Source organism: Castor canadensis, chromosome 4 (genome assembly GCF_047511655.1).
Source record: "Castor canadensis chromosome 4, mCasCan1.hap1v2, whole genome shotgun sequence".
NCBI lineage: Eukaryota > Metazoa > Chordata > Mammalia > Rodentia > Castoridae > Castor > Castor canadensis.
This window is the reverse complement of record NC_133389.1, coordinates 114,149,063-114,169,825: the sequence shown is the minus strand read 5'-3', so window position 1 is coordinate 114,169,825 and position 20,763 is coordinate 114,149,063. Positions and strand designations below refer to the sequence as shown.

Here is a 20,763-nt window from a genome sequence, read left to right as displayed (position 1 = left end):
TTGCTGATGATGGCTATTCTAACGGGTGAGGTGGAATCTTAGCGTGGTTTTAATTTGCATTTCCTTTATTGCTAGAGATGGTGAGCATTTTTTCATGTGTTTTTTGGCCATTTGTATTTCTTCTTTTGAGAAAGTTCTGTTTAGTTCACGTGCCCATTTCTTTATTGGTTCATTAGTTTTGGGAGAATTTAGTTTTTTAAGTTCCCTATATATTCTGGTTATCAGTCCTTTGTCTGATGTATAGTTGGCAAATATTTTCTCCCACTCTGTGGGTGTTCTCTTCAGTTTAGAGACCATTTCTTTTGATGAACAGAAGCTTTTTAGTTTTATGAGGTCCCATTTGTCTATGCTATCTCTTAGTTGCTGTGCTGCTGGGGTTTCATTGAGAAAGTTCTTACCTATACCTACTAACTCCAGAGTATTTCCTACTCTTTCTTGTATCAACTTAAGAGTTTGGGGTCTGATATTAAGATCCTTGATCCATTTTGAGTTAATCTTGGTATAGGGTGATATACATGGATCTAGTTTCAGTTTTTTGCAGACTGCTAGCCAGTTTTCCCAGCAGTTTTTGTTGAAGAGGCTGCTATTTCTCCATCGTATATTTTTAGCTCCTTTGTCAAAGATAAGTTGCTTATAGTTGTGTGGCTTCATATCTGGATCCTCTATTCTGTTCCACTGGTCTTCATGTCTGTTTTTGTGCCAGTACCATGCTGTTTTTATTGTTATTGCTTTGTAATATAGTTTGAAGTCAGGTATTGTGATACCTCCTGCATTGTTCTTTTGACTGAGTATTGCCTTGGCTATTCGTGGCCTCTTGTGTTTCCATATAAATTTAACAGTAGATTTTTCAATCTCTTTAATGAATGTCATTGGAATTTTGATGGGAATTGCATTAAACATGTAGATTACTTTGGAGAGTATCAACATTTTTACTATGTTGATTCTACCAATCCATGAGCATGGGAGATCGCTCCACTTTCTATAGTCTTCCTCAATCTCTTTCTTCAGAAGTGTATAGTTTTCCTTGTAGAGGTCTTTCACATCTTTTGTTAGGTTTACACCTAGGTATTTGATTTGTTTGAGGCTATTGTAAATGGAATTGTTTTCATACATTCTTTTTCAGTTTGCTCATTGTTAGTGTATAGAAATGCTAATGATTTTTCTATGTTGATTTTATATCCTGCTACCTTGCTATAGCTATTGATGATGTCTAGAAGCTTCTGAGTAGAGTTTTTTTGGGTCTTTAAGGTATAGGATCATGTCGTCTGCAAATAGGGATATTTTGACAGTTTCTTTACCTATTTGTATTCCTTTTATTCCTTCTTCTTGCCTAATTGCTTAATACATTCCTAAAACTTGAAGGATATAATTGAGCATGAAGGCCTTTTAAAATGAGTAAGCATGTTCAGCCCCATAAATTGTCATTATTTTTTCATCTTGCCTGGATAGGACAAATTTATTGAACAGTACTTCTGGAAATATGACTTTGGGAACCAACAAAGGGACTTCATCAGATCTACTACTTTATAGAAGGACCCTACATCAGTATGGAAGATCAGTAGTAGGCAGAAGCAACAGATGGTAGGGAAACCAAGTAGGAAGACACTGCAATAGTAATTAACAAATCCCTGTGACAAAAGCAGTGGGAACAGAGAGTAATTATAAAAGGTAAAGCAAAGCTGGGCTCACATCTGTAATCCTAGAGTTGGGAGGATGAGATCAGGAGGATTACAGTTCTAGGCCAGCCCAAGCAAAAAAAGTTCATGAGATCCCATCTCAACAGGAAAAGATGGGCATGGTGGCATACACCTGTCATCCCAGTTACTGTGGTAGCTCCAGCATCAAGTATGAGAATTGAAGTCCAGGCAAAAAACAGGAAATCATCTGCCTCACAACCACAAAGCTCTGAATTCAAATCCCAGTACCAAACACACACAAAAAACTATAAACAACTCATCAGAATTATAGAAAATCTGAGAAAGAGTCTAAAGTTATTCTGCAGTTTTCTGACACTGTCTAATATCATTAAAAGTACTGACTACAGTGGAATTGACTTAGTCAATAAAAAGATAAAGTTCACTTTAGATACTTGGATTTTGAAGTGCCCAAAGGCTTAAAGACACACTCACTGTTCAGGAAACAACTTTCATGACTCACAAACTCAAAGGTGTGTGGGCTGCACTGGCTATTACCTGAAAGACTAAAAAACATCTTTAGTCTGAAGCAATTACTATCCCCACCCCTCTAAATTCTTTCAATAAGTAAACAAAGTATTGAATTCAAGTAACAACACATTATTTTTAATCTATTCTGCTATCAAGAAATACTGAGGCCAAAAGAAACCAGAGAATGAGTGTCTTCAAAGTCCGTTTCCCTGCACATAAGAAATGCTTTAACAAGCAGTTTTGGGTTGGCGGAGTGGCTGAAGTAGTAAAGTGCTTGCCTAGCAAGCCTGAGGCCCTGAGTTCAAACCCCAGTACCACTAAAGTTTTTATTATTTCCAGTTTTTGGCTACTATGAATAATGCTGCTGTGAACATCCATATACACATTTTTGTGCAGACATGTTTTTAATTCTCTCTGTAAGTTATGACCATGTAAGAACATGATGTTTAATTTTTGAGTACTATTTTCCAAAGCAGTGGTACAATTTCAGTGTCATCAATTTATGAAGTTTCAATTTTTTTTTCATTCCCCATTAATACTTGTTTTTGCCATCTTTTGTATTTTAGCCATTCTAGTGGGCAAGAAGTAGTATATCAGTGTTGTAGTCTTTCCCCCACCTCCATTTTGCAGTACTGGATATTGAAACCAGGGCTAAGCAAGTGCTCTGTCACTGAGCTACACCCAAGGCCCATTCACTGTAGTTTTTATTATTTGTATGTCCCTAAAGATTTGTATTTCCCCAAAGACTGAGGATACTGAAGTGCTTATTGGCCTAGAGGTATAATACGAGAGTTGGGAGGCTGAAATCAGGAGAATTGTGGTTCTAGGCCAGCATGAGCAAAAAAAAAAAAAAAAAAAGTTCATAAGATGCCATCCCAACAGGTGCCCATAGGCCATTTCTTTAGACAAATGTAAAAGTAGTTTGTCTTTTTAATGTTGGGATATAATAGCTCTTTATATCCTGGATTCAGAATATATGTTCTGCAAATATTTATCATTCTAAGGTTATCTTTTTACTCTCTTGGCAGTCTTCGATACATATGTTTTTAATTTTGATGAGGTCTGCCTCTAGACTCTGGATATGCAAACAAAACTAAGAAGTTTATGGAGCATACTTAAATTCCTATTTGATATAGCTCCCGAGTATGTGTATAAGTAAGTAAATAAATGAAAATAATTTTCAATTTGAATTTCATGAAGTTCTGTCATTAAATTTCTAGTCTCTTTATACCTCAAGAGGCTATTCATGATAGAAAAAATGAATTTATAATAGATGTTACTAAAAAGGGCTGTGTTATGGATCCAGTGATAAGAGCACCTACTTAGCAAGTACAAGGCCCTAAGTTTAAGTACAGCCAAAAAAAAAAAAAAGTTAAAAAGAACGAAGAGTTCTCTAACTCAATCAAAGTAGATGAAATACTATATTATACATTTAAGAAATCACCAAGAAAAGTCTGAAGACTTAATGGTTGTAGATGCTAAAAGATGCTAAAGGGAATTTCCTAAACTTTGTACAACCAGCTAGAAATTATCATTTCATTTTTACCTTCGTAATACTTGCTCAAGGGTACCTTTGCAATGAGAAGTTTACTGATAGAATAGTCACTAAAATCACTTACTATTACATTGTTAAAGATAGTATTTTTTAGAAAATTATTTGTATGCTTAAAACAAATTATAAACATAAATGCCCTTAAAACAGTGAAACTTAAAAATGAACACTGACAAAAACATGCAATAGAAATCCTGATATCTAAAATATAAGGAAAACTTAACAACTCAATAACTAAAAGACAATCAAACTAAAAATGAGTAAGAGGCTGGGCTTGGCAATCCCAGGCCTAGGCAGAAAGATCACAGTCCTAGGCTCCTGGCAAAAAGTACAAGACCCTATCTGAAAAAGAGCAAAACCAGAAAGATTTGGGGCATGGCTCAAACAACAGAGTGTTGGTCTAGCAAGCCCCAGGCCCTGAGTTCAATTCCCAACAGCAGAGAGGCGGAGAGAAAAAGAGAGGGAGGGAGGAAGGAAGAGAAAGAGAGAAAAACAAAACCAACCATGTAGTCCCAAAGATAAACAAATGGCCAATTAGCAATAAAAAGATTAGACATCAAGGAAATTCAAAATCAAAACCACAATGAGATGTGTCAGGATGGCTAGACTCTAAAAGCAAAGCAAGTGTTGGTAAGGATGTGAAGAAATTTCAACCCTCATTCTCACATACACTGCTGTGGGAAGGTAACAGACCAGCCACTTTGGAAAACTATCTAGCAGATCCTCAAATGACTGAATAGTTTACAAATGACTTGCCCATTCTCCTCTTAGTATGTACCTAGGATAACTGAAAACACAGGTCTACACAGGAACTTGTGCATGAATGTCTGTAACAGCTTTATTCGTAGTAGCTAAAAGGTGGAAACAACTCCAAAATTCAGATGAATGGACAAAGTACAATATAACCATACAAAGACTATTCAGCCATAAAAAAATGAAGTACTGATACATGCTACAACATAGATGAACTTTGAAAACATGCTAAGCAAAAGAAGCTAATCACAGATAACTACATAGCTTATGTTCCCACTTCATGTATATGCAAGCCCAGAATAAAAAAACTACAGAAACAAAGAGATTAATGGTTTCTTAGCACTGATAAAGGAAAAGGGAGAACACTGTAGTGACAGCTATGGGATTTTCTTCTTGAGGTGAATTTTAAAAAGGCTCAACCAAGTGCTGGTGGCTCACATCTAAAATCCTAGATACTTGGGAGGCTTAAGTCTGAAGGATCATAGTTCAAAGCCAGCCTCAGCAAGCAGTTCATGAGACGCCCATCTCCAAAATAACCAGAGCAAAGCAGACTGGAGCCACAGATAAGGCGGTAAAGCACCTGCTACCCCAGTTACATTCTCTGTCTCTGTCTCTCTCTTTCTCTCTCTCTCTCTCTCTCTCACACACACACACACACACACACACACACACGGTTCAAAAATAAAACTGTGGTGGGATGGAGTTACAGTTTTATGGTGAAGCAGTTGCCTAGCATGCACAAGACCCTGGGTTTGATCCCCAGCACCATAAAGTAAAATCAAAAAGAAAATTAACTGTGGTGATGGGTGCAGAGTTTATGTGTATATACTAAAATCTGCATGGTATGTAAAATTATAATTTAATAAAGTTTTTTTTTAAAAAAAAGAATCTTAAGATTATAAATGCAATCAATGCTATATACTGGCCTATACTTAATTGTTGGAAACAATGTAATGCCTGGTAACAGACACACAGAATTACATGCTTTTCTTGGGCTCCTCATTTCCACAAATTAATGTTTGACTGTGATGACAAATCTTACTTTGAAAAATTTTCAGACCAAAGTTATTTCAGTCATAAGCAACAACTTAGAATTTTAACTTTTCATTACTTTTTAAACTATCCTTGTGACGAGAGAATCCAACTTTGCACTAATATGGGAAAAACTTCAGTCTCCATTCAGCCTGGGTGGTTCTCTCAATATTCATAAAAAAGATATAAGATGATCTTAAGAATATAAGGATCCATTCTCACCTGACTTTATGAAAAATCTAGGTAAGATGACTTATATCTATATGAGAGAACTATTCACCTCAAGACACTCTATGTATGGATTAAGAGAAGACTACTACAAAGCAAATATTTGGGTTACTATTGTTCTTTTATAAAAACTATTTCCTTTGTGCTGTTTTCTGGCATTTAAGTTCTTTGCTTACACTGAAGTTTACCAAAAAGCAGTTTCAATAAGCTATGTATTTATAGTAGGAATATGAACTATGAACACTATTCACTTTCAATCCAAATTGTCACACTTTGCTCTTAAGGAAGGTATATTTTTATCCCTTATGAACAATATACATAAAGCTTGTTATATTTCCTTATGATATTCTTGATACCCCAAACAAGAGTCCAAGTTAACTTTAAAACATGACAGGCAGAGCTGAAGGTGTAGCTCAGTCTGTCTGGAATGCTTGACCAACATGTGCAAGGTCTCCCTCATCACAAACAATAACAAACAAGCAACAAACAACCCCCCAACGTCAAAAAAAACCTGTAGGTTCATGCCTATCAATGTTACAACTATGACCCACTCTCAGTACTTTTTCTGATCCCATTTAAAATTATTTTCATTTTCTTGTTAATTGCATATACATGAACATGCTTATTTCCTTGCAAGAAGCTACCCTTAAGTAGACTTTAAAAAAACAAAACAAAACAACCTACTGGTCCTTTTAATACTTGAAAAAGCATACAATGCAAAATATACAATGGTACTGATCTTTATAGCAAATTATCTACAAACTAGAAAAATATCAGTAACTTCAAAGAAATCCTTGATGGCGCTGAGGATTTAGCCTAGTGCCACTATTATTCTCATTGTATACACTAATTCATTTAACTCCTAAAAAGCCAGGTGATATGAAGACAAAAAAAAAAGGTTAATTTGCCCAGGTTCAGACAGCTAATTAGTGAAACATGACTCCAATCCTGGTTTCAGTTTTTGTGTTCCTCACTAATAAGATGAATGAAAACTAATACACAAAGAACAGTAGATAAAACTGTATAAAGACAACAGAGGAAAAAATAACAATTCTATGCACTTAATTAGGGCTCTTGCCTATTTGCCCAATGCCCGGGGGTTTAACTCCAGCATCATTAAAAAAAAAAAAAAAAAAAAAAAAAAAAATCAACATTAATAGGCTACTCCTACCACATTTTAGGGTAAGATCATTTCATAGTTACTAAAACACCATTTAAGTAATTTTTTATGCTTTTAACACAATAAAAATAGAAGTAATGAAAGTGTGAAAATAAGTCTTCCAGTTAATGTCAATAAATTTTCTAAATGTATTTAGAACTTCAGTACCTAAAACAGTGTGATTATCCTAATAATATAAACAGAGCTAGCTGTAGGTAGCATTTATTTAGTTCTTATTATGCATCAGGCACTATTATTAGTCACTATGCTTTTCTATAGAATGCAAAATACTTGAATCTGTACCTCTGGCAGGTGTACACTTGTCTAGCAACAGAATGAAAAATGAACTATCAATATCACCCAATATTTAAAATGAGATCAAGTAAGCAGTTTATACAAAATCACTTAAGGGAGGCTGGAGTATAAGCCAGGGGCAGAGCATCTGTTTAGCATGGCAAGGCCCTGGGTTTGTCCTTTGACACCATAAATAAATAAATAAAATTAAGAGTAGGTAGTAGTTATTAGGCATTTTAGGGAAACTATTTGTTTTTTTACTTCACTCTTTTCCTTAATTCTTTATAAATGTTTACTGCTATGCAGTAATTCACTTATCTGATACTTTGTCACACATTACATTTCCTAATATATTAACACATAAACAGAAATTTTCACTGAAAGATTCTTTTAGATCAGTTACCTCAAACATTTTTGCAAATTACATTAGGTGTTCAGTCAAAAATGCTAAAATTCGGAAGATTAGCAAGACAAATGGCCTTAACCTACAAATCAAGCCTTATGATATTTATCCTGTTTTATATTAATAAACTATTGTATTATAATACTGATTAAGCTCTTTCAAAAATCAACTAGCCAGGCACTGGTGGCTCAGTCCTGTAATCCTAGCTACTCAGGAGGCAGAAATCAGGCTGAGATGATCTTGAGTGGGTCAAGTGGTAGAATACCTGACTAGCAAGCTTGAGATCCTGAGTTCAAACCCCAGTACTGTCAAAAAAAAAAAAAAAGTCAACAACCTGTTAAGTGTATAAATGTATAAATGGATGAATCAGTGGGAACTTATTACTAATTATAAAAATAATATCCAAAAAGGCTGGAGAAGGCTGTCAGTAATACATGTTCATTAACTGGGGGAGAGGGGATGGGAGACAGGGATTGAACCCAAGGCCTTGTATGTGCTAGAAACCCTCTCTACCGAGTAAAACCTGAAACAGATTATGAATAATCACCTAACATTAAAAGTAAAATATTTAGAAGCCATATTCTCAAAAGCAGTATTTAACATTCTTTATTCCTCCATTGCTTTATGTGATGCAAAGAAAGTGCTATTTAGAGGAATAGTTTGGAATCTTTGGTCTGTTGGCAAAGCCACCCACAATGACCACTTTGAATTTATACTTTGGAAAGTATATTATATGAGGTCACAATCTAGCCACAATTCTGAAGTCCAAAACTTTTGGAAATTATTAGCCATTTATTTTGCTACTACTTTAGTAATATTTTGATTACATCCAGCTACTGCTTTAAAAAAAAATCTAACAAGTTATCACAAGGCTTTTGAAAAAGACTCTGCAGATATATTCCAAATTAAAATGTTACCTGATACTCAGTATTCATTCTAAATGAAGAATCTCTTGAGTGATAGGTATCATTGAAACTACTTCCTCTGCTTCCAGACATCATCCTAGCACTCAAAGAGCTGGAGGATTGAACAGAAATTCTTCTTGGAATCCTGGAAGGTTTAGACTCCATTCTTAATGTTTCCTGTAAAATGCAAATTGTCATTAACTATAAAATGTAATTTTTCATTTATTGACCATTACATCAGCTATATTCAACAAGGTGAACAGTAAGACTGCATCACCCCTCTCTTTAAAGGCAGAGGTCTAAAGTCCAACCAATGTTGGACTTTAAAATATAACAAACACATACAAGTGTGATAAGTAACTCTGAGATTTATTGTTTTCAACGCCTGGAATCTTTTCCTTAACAAATTTGTCACTGTATAATCCAACATGAATTTGCCCTTGACACTCATGCTATTCTTCTCTATTTTAAGTGCCCAATGCACACACCTATTCTATTATTTGTGGATCCCTTAACACAATATGCTCTTCAAGCCTTTGTGCATACATGTAAAGTCTATAAATTTACATCCAATTTCTAGTCATGAGTTTAAACTTATCTTTGTACAGAATATTTTATTAAGATACCAATCATACTACCTTACCTATAATTTGTTTACCAATCTATTTCCTCCTCTCAACAACACATTTCTCTAGGTCAGGATCTTTTAAAGTATTTTAAAACCATTGCCTTGAATACAACAGGCACTCAAAAACAAAATCTAAAATGTAGAAGAGCAGGTGTGTTACCAGAGATCAAAAGCTAAAGGCAGGAAGGCTCAAGGCCAGCCTGGGCTGCATAGTGAGTTCAAAGACGGCTTGAGGTTACATAGTGACACCCTGTCTCAAAAAAATAATAAAAAAAAAGGGACTGAATGTAGCAGAGCACTTGTGAGGGTAGGGCAGGAAGACAGCAAGTTCAAGGCCAACCTGGACTACACAGTGAGACCCCCATCCCAAAAACAAAATCCCGCCCGTCCCCCCAAAAAAGAATGACTATCAAGGCCATTCTGGGCTACAAGTAACAAGAATGTGTCTCTAAGTTGAGTATTACATGTCAGGTCTGGGGATAAGTGCCTTTTCATTACTTATTCTCATTGAATCTCCAAGCTAACCCTGCAAAGTACTGTATCACCCCCACTTAATAGAAAATAGGCACTGACAGGTTAAGTAATTTACTGCTATAAAGTTTCCTGTAATGTTTTTTTTAAAAAAAAAAGACTACTATATACCTGTAATTCTAGTACTCAAAAGGCTGATGAGGCAGGAGGATCTAGAGTTCCAGGCCAGCCTGAGGACAAAGTGATAAATTGTCCCCCCAACAAAAAGCCGGATGCTGGCTTCAACAAAAACTAGACATAAGTCACTTAATCAACACAGTAACTTTGATTGTTTATCTTCTTTAGAGCCACTGTATTGCAATTCCTACTCACCTATGTGAATAAGGAAAGATCTACATAGCTGCCATTTCAGAAGGGGCTACTTTTGGAAACACTGGATAACTAAGGTGCTCACCTGTCTAGAACCCATGAATCTTCCCTTGAAAAAGTACAACACTATTCCTTAGAGCAATAGGTAAAACGGTCATTGAAGGTGAGACCCAACCATCTTCCACCAATGCTGATTTGCTTATGAAGCTCTTTCTCCATCTCTCTGCCTCTTGAGTCAATGACTCCATTGAGTAGTGATGGAATATCTGTGGTTCCAGCTTTATTTGCTCAACGTGAGATTCTTCCTTGTTGTTGCATGTAGTTATATTAAGTTTACTTTTCATATCGCATTCCATTGTGTGAATGTACACAATTTATTTTCCCATTCTACTGTAAATGGACACTGGATTGTTTCCAGTTTGGGGGTATAACCAACAGCACTGCTATAACGATGTTACTTTTGTATATTAGAAAAAACTTTAAAATTTTTTTGGGGATAGGGATTACTTAGATTACTCAGGCCTGTAATCTAAGCCATTCAAGGAGGCAGTGATCAAAGGAGCATGGTACGAGGTCAAACTAGACAAAAAGTTATGGAGACCCCCTTCTCAATAAACAGACTAGGCGTGGTAGAGCACGCCTGTGATCCCAACCTCATGGGAGGCATAGGTAGGAAGGCTGCAGTACAAGGCCAGCCCTGGGCAAAAGTGAGACCCCCTACCTGAAAGATAAACTAAAAGCACAGTCAGGTAGTAGAGCACCAGACTAGCCAATGTGCTCTGAGTTCAAACCACAGTCTCATCAAAAGAAAGAAAGAAAAAAAAAAACAGAAGACCTCTAGAAATTCACAGTCCTGAGAAAGCTTATGAACTAACCAAGTTTTTCTACCTTAAACTTACTACAAATAATCTTTTTCTTAAAAACATGGTATCAGTTGGTGACAAAATAAGAGGAGGAACACAGTAAACAGACCAGGCCGTGCCCTGCTCTAAGTTATTGTTTTATAAAGTGACAGTTTACCTTGAGCTACTCCATTTTGAGTACAAGTGCTAAGACAGAATGATATGGTAATTTGAGCAAATAAAAGATTGTGCACAGTACAATCACAAGACACAGACTAATAACTCATTCGTGCTAATAAAAGAATTACCACCAGTGAATTTATGGACACATGGGTATTTCACACCCTACATAAGCTTATCAAAAACACCAGATCACGCCAGGTGTGGTTCCTGTAATACCAGCAATTCGGGAGGTGGAGGCAGAAGAATTGCAAGCTCAAGACCAGCTCAGACAAAGTTGGCAAGACTCTGGTTCAAAAACACAATAAAGGGCACCAGTAGCTCATGTCTGTAATCCTAGCTACTTGGGAGGCTGCGATTAGGAGGACTGCAGTTCTAGGCCAGCCTGGGCAAACAGTTTGCAAGACCCCATCTCCAAAATAATCACAGCAAAATGAACTGGAGGTAGAGGGTCCAGGGAAAAGGGATGATTCATAGAGTTGAAAATCAGGTTACTAATTAAGACCTGTACTGTAGTAGTAGAATCTCACATTTCTTCCTCAGTTCCATTCCCCAAAAACAGAATATTTATTCACTGGAAAATAAAGGTTAGCACCAATAATCTCCCCCACTACAATCATTTCTGCAGAAGTTCAGGCAGGGATCAGCATAAGGAATAAAAGAAAATCTATATACTCACAATATTAAGACCCAAAGTCACTTTCTGATCCTGTTTCTCCAGTGTTGCCAGGATCCTAAGGGTTTCTACTTTTGGATCACTAAATTTACAATACCAGAAATGTAAGATTTCTGAATGATAACATTGGAAATGTTCCCAATTAAAAACCTAGCTTTTAGGGGCTAGGGATGTAGCTAAGTGTTAAGAGTGTTTAGCATGCAAAAAAGCACTGAGTTTGATAGCTAGCACAGCAAAAACAAAACCAATAAATCCACAAGGGATCAAAAATATTCATTAATAAAATACTTAAGAATGCAGAGTATAATAGAGTTGTAGAAATTCAAAATGTGATATACACTCAACATTCTAATGGGAGAAAGTCAAGGAAACCTCCCAGAAAACAAAACAAAAAGTAGAAAATGTGACATGAAAATTAAGAGTATCATTCCAACAGTTATCATCTGACTAAAGCTATAGAAAAAGAGAACATAGAAAATTACCAAGGAAATAAAGAAACCTTTCTAGAACCAAAAGATACAAATCTCCACATTGAAATGGTTCAAGAGTATTCAGTGAGAACTTAAGACCAAAACTGAAACAGTATTTTACAAACTGAAATCTCATGCTGAAATTCCAGAGAAGCAGAAATAAAAAGTGAAGATCCTGTAAGAAACCACATTGGAAAAATGCATCACATACAAAGGAAAAGGAATCAGAAAGACTTAATGTAATTCAACACTTAAGACAATGTGTGCAGTACTAAGGAAAAAGTATATAGCCTTGAATTCCAATCTAGCTACTGAGTGAGAGGTAAAGAATAGGACACATTTATACATAAGCAAATCAACCAAATACAAAACAAAGGGCTGGGGGCATAGGTCAGCACCACCAAAAGGGATTAAAAAAAAAAAACAAAAAAAACCCCCCACAACTACAGGAACCTAAATGAAGAGCTTGTCAAAGGAAAACTTTAGACTGTAAAGTATAAAATAAATGATTTTAAAAAACCCAGGAAATGGTGACAAAGAACGGTTAAAAAACAGGGAGCAGCAGATCCAGACTGGAGCAGGACCTAAAGTAAAGGAAAAAAACATTCTAATGGCACTGTATCAATGTGGAAACTATAATTAACTTCCATGTGTGGCAGAGATGATGAATGGTAAAATTGGAAAAACCATACTGAGTACACAGAACAAAAGCAATCTTTAAAAGAAAATTTTTTTGTCGGTGCTGAGGTTTGACCTCAAGACCTCCGGCTTGCTAGGCAGGGACTTTACTACTTGAGCCACGCCTCCAGCCCCAAATATTAATTAATAATGGGCAAAACTGTTCAAGAAAGGAGCTATAGCTATCATTGAGTAACCTCTAATACTTTTATAATTATAATAATGTAAACAGACTACTGAATCAATTTTGTTATAAACCCATGTACTGGAGAGTAGGAAGGAAAGAATTATGAAATAACAAGCATACTAGTAGAAAGAACTAAACAGTTGAAAAGAAACTTGGAAAGTGGGATGAGGAATGGGGTAAAAGATGGGGCAGAGGACTATGATTCCCTTGTAAGTAAATGACCATACTTCACTATTTGCTTACAATAGTCCTACTTTTAAGGCCTAAAAAATTCTAATTTATGCTCACTATCCCATGGTAATTATTAACAGTGCCTAAACTGTATCTTAAAGGTGGCCTGGTTTGAATGACAAAACACAGGATCACCTAATTCAGAAATCTTTTCTACCATCACCTTTTTAAAAGCTACGCATATAATTGGTAAGTCCATATAAAATTGTTGATTGGAAAGAGGAGAATTTTGATTTGGAAACTTAAGGGAGACACACCTCAGGAGAAAACTCATGGGTAAAAATAATTAACCCCAATGCATTATTTATTAATTTGCAACCCCCCCAAAAGTAAAAGCCCATAAATTATTTACTAAGCAGGTGTTATTTTATCAAGACAGTTATGAAAATGCTAAGCAAAAGACTATTTGTGAGCTGAGGATTTTAAACAGGAATATAAAATTCTTTTTGGAAGACACATCTACAGCTTTTTAAACAAAATACTTCTTAATTATAGTCCTCAAAGTTTACTTTGATATTTATACTCAGTTCTTACTTGCAGAATGGAACTAACCTAATAGGATGGCTGCTCAAAATAAATCTCTTGGAAGAAGGCAAAGAGGCAGAGTCCTTAGAGAGAGAGAATTTGATACTGTATGAAACTATTTTTGGCAACTCCTCTACATAAGCTGATTGAATTTTGACAATGTAGGTGTTACCTGAAAACTTACATAATGTGGTTGCATAAGCTGTAGGTCAAAAGCACACACAAAAAGGAGAAAAATATGCAGTCCTTGAAAAACTTCCACCAGACCACTTAGCAAGGTTCTATGAGTCATTATTTTGAAGTCAGTTCATTCATTTAATGGGTTTGGGGAGATACTTACTATATGTTAAGCACGTGATTGGTGGTGGGGGGGTTACACACTGAATATACTGAGTCAGTACCTACAAAGAAGTTGTAGTCAGGGGAGAACTACAGAAATAACAATGTAAACTTAACAGCAGTTGTAAATACTATAAAGGAAAACATAAACAAGAAAAACAGACCATGGTAGCTGGAAAGGGGTAGCTGAAATTTAATATTTAAAAGAGTACTGTGCAGCACAAAGTTCATACATACACACAGTAATCTTTTGGCGTAATGGTCTCTTAGCTTCCTTCTGTTATTGTATTTCTTTATGCTTCTCTAAATTCAGATGTCATTCCAAACTTGGATAGTAAACTCTTTGTGATAACATTTTATTACTGAGTGACTTCACATGTGTGGATCCTGCACTTAAGAGCTCTGCTGCTGACATCCTGAAATTTCTTTATAATTTTTTTTGAACTTATATTTATAAGAAGTCAAATGTGAGTAGGATCTGTTTGAATCTCTGCCACGCCTTGCCACTCAACTTACATGTAGCACTCGGGACTGTTATGCAGCTTGTATTATACACTTAATTTATACCTTCTTTGAGCCTCATTGAAATCCCTGGTGTGACAGTACCACTAGAATTCTGGGCTCATGTCTCTCATAAACACATATATGACTAACCCAAGGGTAGGTAGGCTGATGCAAGAGACCATACTTTATGATCTCTAGAACTTGTTTTGACTGCATAAAGAAGATAATGAGCCACAAAGCCATAAAAATCTTATCAGTATTTGAGATTATCCCTTCATAGAACTTTTCAACACTTGAGCTGAGGTTTGTGGGTAAAGAGTCTCTGTAGTTACTTTTTAACTGCTAGCTTCCCTAATTATTCTTATTTTTGCTGCTAAGTGTACCCTCATATTAAGGTATTTTAATAGTGACTGATGGAAGCAACAATAGAAAACAGGTTATTTGTATCAATGCCACCATTTAGGTAGTCTGTTTCACAAACTTTACCTTGCTTTTAGCTACTAAAAAGATGAACTACTTTTTTTGTAGGTAACCTTATTCAGCTGAGCTTTCTAGCAAACTTTCCAGAGCTCTCTAAAGTCCATTCATGTTTTTGGCGGACTTTGTATAATACCAAACAAAGATCTTTAAACCAAAAGAAAAAAAAATGTTCTACTCAAAAAACAGTCCATTCACATTTATTATTCTTTTAATACAATCGTACTTTAAACTTTCTTTTAGTTCAGGTAAAGTCTAGAGTAATTCTGAGCCTCCTGTTTCCTGTCGATTACCAAGATACCACAGTGATCTGTTTAGTACAAGTAAAAATCCATCTCACAAACTTTTCCTAGATCTGATAGGCTTTTGTTTCATTAGAAATATCAGAACAAATCAACAAAGTGTCTCTTATTATACTATACTAGGCTTTTGTCTGAAGAGGAATTCATAGAAATTCATCATTACTATACATATTTTTTATATCTCATCCTATACTTCCTAATTAAATTTCAACTGCTTTTTATCACTTTAGAAAGGACATCAGCTATGGTTCAAATATGTGCCCCAACAAGCATGTGTTGGAAAATGTAATTCTGCTCTTGAATGGATTAATGCCCACTATGAAAGGGCTTGAGGCTTCCAGTTTAATCTCTTGCTCTTACATGCCCTCTTGCCTTTCTGCCTTCTTCCATGGGATAATGCAGCAAGGAAACCTACCACCAGATGTGGCCCCTCAATCTTGAACATGCAAGCCTCCAGAAGTAAATTTCAGAAATAAACCTCTGTTCTTTTATCAGACATTGTTATATCAGCACAAAACAGACTAAAAGTCCTGATTCTTTAGCCTAGAATTCAGAATGCCAACCCACTTCTTTCATTTAATTTCCAACTATCATCTTAAAAAAATTCAACTTTTAAGTTAAGTTACTGGGGCTGGTGTAGTGGCTCAAGCATCAGAGCACCTGTCTACCAAGAGTGAGATCCTAAGTTCAAAACCCCAGTGCCTCCAAAAAGAAAAAAAAGAGTTGAAAAAAATTAAAAAGTTAGTTACTGAGTACCTAACAGTGGAATATGATAATATGACCTATTTCCTTTTCAGGTGGGGGCAATGTGTGGAATAAGATAAATAACCATGACACAATGTAAGTCTAATAACACAGAATACAAAAATAGTGTAAGACAAAATTTTCAGTTCTTGAAAATGGCAGATTATTCAAACCAATTCTTCCTTAAAACAATGAGAAATGCTGGGTAAAATATAAAGAGCGTCTTCATAAAAGCAATGAAGAGCTGACAAGAATTACTAGGTTAATAATAAAGAAAAATGGGAAGCCAGAGAAATACAAAGTATGAAAGCCATTTCTGCCCAGAGGGCATTTATAGAATTTCAAATTTAAAGTTTTACTTTGCCAGACTCCTGGTAAGAAGTCAAAGTTCAGAACACAAGGGTGAGGAGTCTAAAAAGCCACCTCTTCACTATAAGCTGATTCTAAACCAGGTTAAAGGTTATTCTAATAATAAACCAGCTCTTGTGCAGATTTGCAGCCCAGATTGATGTTCCCTGAATGGTAAATGTAAATTCAAAGACCAAATTTGGTTTAAGGTAGTCCCAAACTAGTAATCCACAAACAACCTGATAGAACTAAACACAAATCTTGCTGGAGGAATATGTCTTCGTGGTAGGCTTCAAATTATTTCTATCAATGACTTTTCTGTATAAGGAATAGGAAATGACTAAATACACACTGAAATAGGGCATTTAAAACAAGGTCTTTGAGACACAAGACTGGGGGTGGGGGGGAATGTCAAATTTTAACCAGACTGAAGCTATGGTAATGGACTGGGTATGTAGTTCAGTGGTAGAGTGCTTTCCTAGCATGTGCAAGGTCTGGGTTCCATCCCCAGCACTGGAGGAAAAAAAAAACAAAACAACAAAAAAATCCCTATGCTTATAATGTTTACATAAAGTTTGAAAATATACACAGGGAACAGAAAACTGCAAGAATAGTGCTGAAAAAAGCTAAAAAAATTCTGGAACGAAATACATAATAAGCATAATTAAATATAATGACATGAATCATCCAAAATGGACAATATTCTGTAAGAAGGCCAGGAAGAGAGAGAATATTTGAGTAGTGTTTCCCAATGAATAGCAACTAAGATAACTAGCAATCCATACCTAGATAACTCATATCAAATTGATACCAAATTTGATTGATATCAAATTGATTTTTGTTAATTTATATCAAATTGATGACTAATTATATATAAGAAAAAAAAAACTTCAAAATGACATGGAAACACTGAATGGGAAATCAAAAGTTCAAACAAAATGAGTAAGACTTTGGAGGTTAACATGTGAACTGACCTTTGATGACTAAAACTACAAGAAGGTATAAAAATGCTAAAGTATGTTTAAGAACAATGAAAAAATTAGCAAACAGAGTTATGAGGGGTGTAATTCTAAGTACAGAAGAGCTCTGAAAGTATGCAGAACACAGATTATGTCCAAATTGAAAGGCACTTATGGTTTCTGCTGAAAAGTATGTACTTTAAAAAGGCAGTAACTGATGACCTCTACCACTAGTATTTTTTTTTTCCTCCTTGCTCAAGGACCTCAGAAATTGTTTCTGACAGTTAGCTTTCCAACATGAAATAATTAGTACGCTGACAAAACTTTGTTGTTGGGTGCTAGTGACTCAAGCCTGTAATCCTAGCTACTTAGGAGGCTAAAATCAGGAGGATCGCAGTTCAAGGCCAACCAGGGAAATATTTTCAAGACCCCATCTCTAAGAAGTAACCAGAGCAAAATGGACTGGAAGTTTGGCTCCAGCAGTACAATGCCTGCTTTGCAAGGGTGAAGCCTGTGTTCAAACTCTGGTCCTATCAAAACCAAACAAAACAAAAAACAATGAAACTTTTGTCTATTTTTGCCTAACCTTATAGATTCAAATATAACTTGCTGTACTTTTTGCAATATTCAAAGTAACGCAATAATTAATTTTACCTCCTTTGTGGAATCAGAGGGAGCAAATCACTGCTGTAGGCTTTGGAACTACTAAAGATTTTGAAACAGGATCAGCTAAAAACAAACAAAATATCCACCAAAGCTAAACTGGTATCCAGGTTAAATTACAGAAGGGAAACACTGGTTTTAAGACAAGTTAGTGAAAACCCAAGAAAACGGAAATGGATAGAAGGTAGAGTCAATACATACATCCTAAATAGAATTTACCCCATAATCAGGGAGATAGGGGAGTGATTATTCAAAATACTGATGAAAAATTATTTTCTTTTTCTCCAGGGTGTAGGGGGACAAAGAGGCATCCTAAGATGAACTGGTTTTAAAGAATGAGCAGTCTGAAGTAGCTGGAAGTCCAGAGGATACCAGCAGTAAAGTTCTGAAAACACAATAGAGCAGCACGGGCTGATTAATAGATTTTTAATCATACTGATCTATTTACTTTTTCCCAGACATGTATGCTATCCCCTTGCCTTTGCTTGTACTATTGACTTTTACCTCCCCTCAGCATTCCTCTCCCAACTTACTATCTCTAATTAGTAAAATCTGAGGTACTATGAAAAATGACAACTAAGTAAACTGCGCCAGGAGTGTTTTGGCTCAAGCAGTAGAATGCAATCAAGAGGCTGAGGCAGGAGGATCCTCAGTTCAAAGTCGGCATGGGTTACATAGTGAGACTATGTCTCAGAAACAACAAAAATACACAAACTGAAGAAGTTCAAACAGTGCAGGAAAACACTTGGGGCAAAGGAGTTCTACCTACTACCCTACTTTAAGAATACAACTTTATCTATTCACTACAAGTTGCCTACTATTAGATGGTTTAGATTTTTTAGTTCCCCAAATATGGAAAGCTGTGAGTTACTAAAAACACAGAAATAGCAGTGCAACTGCCCAAAAGTTTTGATTCTTATAGGCTTTTTTGCTTAAGTAGCTATCCTCCTTGCTTCACACTGTAGATCCTGACATCCCATTACTATAAGTTTCATTCAGTTATCTGTCAACAGTCACACAGACACAACCAAATAACCAGTCTAACAAAAAACCCTAACCCTATCCTTATTAACAAATGCTATTTCCCTATACCTAACAAGTCTTTTCCTTCATTTTAATGTATTTATTAATAAAAGTGTATTTAATGCATTAGATAATAACTTTCATTTCCTATTTTCTTTCCAGAATCAGAAACTGAGGCTGGGCAGGAAAATAAAGTAAGCACAGCCAAATTTTTAGCACATGAACCAAATGACAATTTGTAGAAAAATAACTAAAGCAAATCTACTTGACTTTCCAAAAGTTATGATGTGTTTTGCCTTGCTAATTAGGGAGATTACTTAACAAAAGAAAAGATACTTTTTTGAAACATAATTAAAATCTGTGAAAGTCTAAAGACAATAATTCCCTCTTTAAACTGCTGGTTATAATACCAGTATCTGCCTATTCTCATATCCTTTTGCTAAAAAGGAGAAAACTTTTGGGGCCCTTTAGAAAAACTTTCTTAGGCTAGAGGTATGGCTGACTAACAAAAGTGGTACAGTGCTGTCTAACAAAAAAGCAAGCTCTGAGTTCAAACCCCAAGACAAAAAAAAACCTCTTGATTTTTTAGCAGACACATATTTAAGACACAAAGATATACCTAAACCTTAAGATAAAAAAACCAGGCAAAAGTTTAGTATTTCCGTAAGAAAGTTTAATTATGATGTTTATCTATATACAACAATTTAAGAGATAACCTGCCCTCTTTGAAATGAATTTACTTTCTAGGTATAACATTTCAATTTTCCTTCAGTAAGTGGAAACCATTTTAGGGTTCTTTGTTAAAAGTAAGAAACATGAAAACTAGCTTTTAAGATTCAAGCCTTGCCCTCTTTTAAACCTGCTGACAAAAATGGGTGTAGAACAGTAGATGATTTTAAAACTAGGTGTTCAACTTACCTAGTCTAACCAGCTGAACCACAGAGAAATGTACTTGACAGAACAGGAAAAACGAGCTTTAACCACATTAAGTTCATGTCAGAGTAGAAAAATTAAAATTTCAGTGAAAATCAAATTCAACTCTCAAGTTATAATGCAATTTTATCCCCTCCACCCATCCGTTTTGGGCTCATCTTATTATTTACAACTTTATTAAAGACAGAAGTTCTGTATATTGACTTGTGACTAAATAAATTGCTGTAACAGAATTATGCCTTACTGAATTAAAAGTAATTTTAGTAGGAACTCAAGATCTTTTTCATTTTAAATTATAATCATTCTAATATGACCCATTTTACAGTTATTTAACAATTAAAAGGACTTATCAGTAAGTTTATTTGTCGTTTAAAATTTGATTTGATGTACACGTTTCTCACTTTAAAAAAAATGTTAACTGGCACTTAACTATGTGGAGCATAAGAATTTGTCAGCAAAGATAATCTAAAAATTATTTTTATTTGGAGTAGGGACACAGTTCTCCATAACACAGTACAGAGCACTTAACTTTCTAATACAGTACACAAGGTCTTTCATGTCAAGCCCTAATCTCCGTCTCAATTTATTTTTCAGAAATAAGAAGCAAATTGTCATTTCCTAAAACAAACCATATTATAGTATGACTTTGCAGTTTTCTTACCAAAGTACTGGTCATCCTTCACATCTTACTTCAAGTAATACTTCCTGTAAAATTTCCCTCTT

At 35.3% G+C, this 20,763-nt stretch overlaps 1 protein-coding gene across 7 annotated transcripts in view; it reads right to left on the bottom strand.

The window, feature by feature from the left end:
• Marchf7 (membrane associated ring-CH-type finger 7) overlaps nucleotides 1-20,763 on the bottom strand; it is a 50,253-nt gene that overhangs the window by 26,921 nt on the left and 2,569 nt on the right. For 6 of the 7 annotated variants that reach the window (XM_074070924.1, XM_074070923.1, XM_074070920.1 and 3 more), the window contains exon 2: nucleotides 8,504-8,668. The exons of the other annotated variant lie outside the window; for it this stretch is intronic. In XM_074070924.1, the coding sequence (XP_073927025.1) occupies nucleotides 8,504-8,656 (153 nt within the window). In that variant the 5' untranslated portion in view covers nucleotides 8,657-8,668. The remainder of the gene's footprint in view (nucleotides 1-8,503; nucleotides 8,669-20,763) is intronic. 7 annotated transcript variants of the gene reach the window in all.